Genomic DNA, 1503 nt, shown 5'->3' with positions numbered 1-1503 from the left:
AATAAATTTCAAACTACCTCAAATTGAACTTCTTATTTTTATTGCTCCATGTAGTTCTTCAGAAAAATACAACGCTTCATTGTCATATACTGAAAACTAATGGTGCACGAATATGCCAATACATCTAGGAGTTGCCTTGGTTATGTAAATTTGTTATAATTACACAATTAATAATTTTTATTAATTTATAGAAATAAATTATACCATGAATTTAATGAGAATCCTAACATAACAATGTCCAATTAGAGTTTATCGAATCTAATTAAAAAATTACCTAATAGCTACCAATCCTCCCCACCACGGGCTCAAATCCATTAATTGGTTACTCATATTGTAAATTTCGTAGTTTTAAAAAATGCCAGATTTGCTTTATTCTCCATGGATGGAAGGACATGAAAACTTGAAATTTTACTCAGCCGCCCCCTTTTGATTACCAATTGTTAGGCCGAAACATTATAACACAACCATATTAGTATTCGGTGCACCATTAATGCTGCAACCAAGGGTTTAATCTAAAATTAATTTAGGGGTCTCGAATGGGTCTATATAAAGAAGAGATTGCTTGGAGCAAGAAAACCACAACGTATAACTTTTCCCGATTTCCTTCTTTCCCCCAGTTTTTATATCTGCTCACTAGCTACCGCCATGGCTAGAAAGAGAGTGAAGCTCGCATTCAAGGTAAATGACTCTGTGAGGAAGGCAACATACAAGAAAAAGAAGAACGGTATGATGAAGAAGCTCAAAGAGATCTGCACCGTTTATGGGATTGAGGCATGTGCTATAGTGTACAAGCCTCATGCTCGTCAGCCAGATATTTGGCCTTCCCCAGAGGGGGTCAAAAAGGTGCTGTCCAGGTTCGCGCAGGTGCCTGAACTTGACCGGAGAAGAAACATGATGAACCCGGAGAGTTACCTGAGTCAAATGATCCGGAAGGCCAAGAAGCGGCTGGAGAAGATAAGGGAAGAGAATAGGCAGAAGGAGAAGACCCTTCGCATGTACCAATATCTTAAGTCGGGGAAGATCCCTGACAATTTAACCAAGGCTGAGCTAAAAGATCTGGCTAACGTGATTGATCAGCAAATGAAAGAAATCAAGGAGAAGATGGCTGAACTAGGGAAGGCTGAAACGGCTCAGAGCCAATCCACAATGGTAGCATCGGCATCGCTTGATGATGGAACAGCCAGGAACAAAGGGAAGGCACCTGTGGATGGTGGCCATGGATTGGAGGTGATTCTGGATGTCATGAAAAACAAGCAGTGATTAATGCCTTAATCAATGGTGGTGGGGATGAGTTGTTGCAATTTGGAGATGTTAATCTCCAAATTGTCTTCCGGCCAACCCCTTTCTCCCTTGAAAAAGTCGTGCGTTTATGTTTTGTTTTATGGTTTTTGCCCAGTTCAATTTCATGTTGTTTGGTTTTCAAATTTTAATTGTCGAGTTTTTAAATAATAATAAAAATTGCTATTATCTTGGCATTCTGTTCTAGATTGTTTATAATTTGTG

The 1503-nt window shown here is 39.0% G+C and overlaps 1 protein-coding gene across 1 annotated transcript; it reads left to right on the top strand.

Moving 5' to 3' along the window:
• The first annotated feature begins 645 nt into the window (after window positions 1–645).
• On the top strand, window positions 646–1260 carry LOC133313671 (agamous-like MADS-box protein AGL80). The gene has a single exon (XM_061515068.1). It carries the CDS (start codon window positions 646–648, stop codon window positions 1258–1260), a length of 615 nt encoding a protein of 204 aa, XP_061371052.1.
• Window positions 1261–1503: the final 243 nt, after the last annotated feature.

This window comes from Gastrolobium bilobum, unplaced genomic scaffold, assembly GCF_033153095.1.
Source record: "Gastrolobium bilobum isolate Gb01-03AN ecotype WA unplaced genomic scaffold, APGP_CSIRO_Gbil_v1 utg3001, whole genome shotgun sequence".
Taxonomy (NCBI): Eukaryota; Viridiplantae; Streptophyta; class Magnoliopsida; order Fabales; family Fabaceae; genus Gastrolobium; species Gastrolobium bilobum.
Note: the sequence above shows the minus strand (reverse complement) of the source record. Positions and strands in the feature narration are given on the sequence as shown.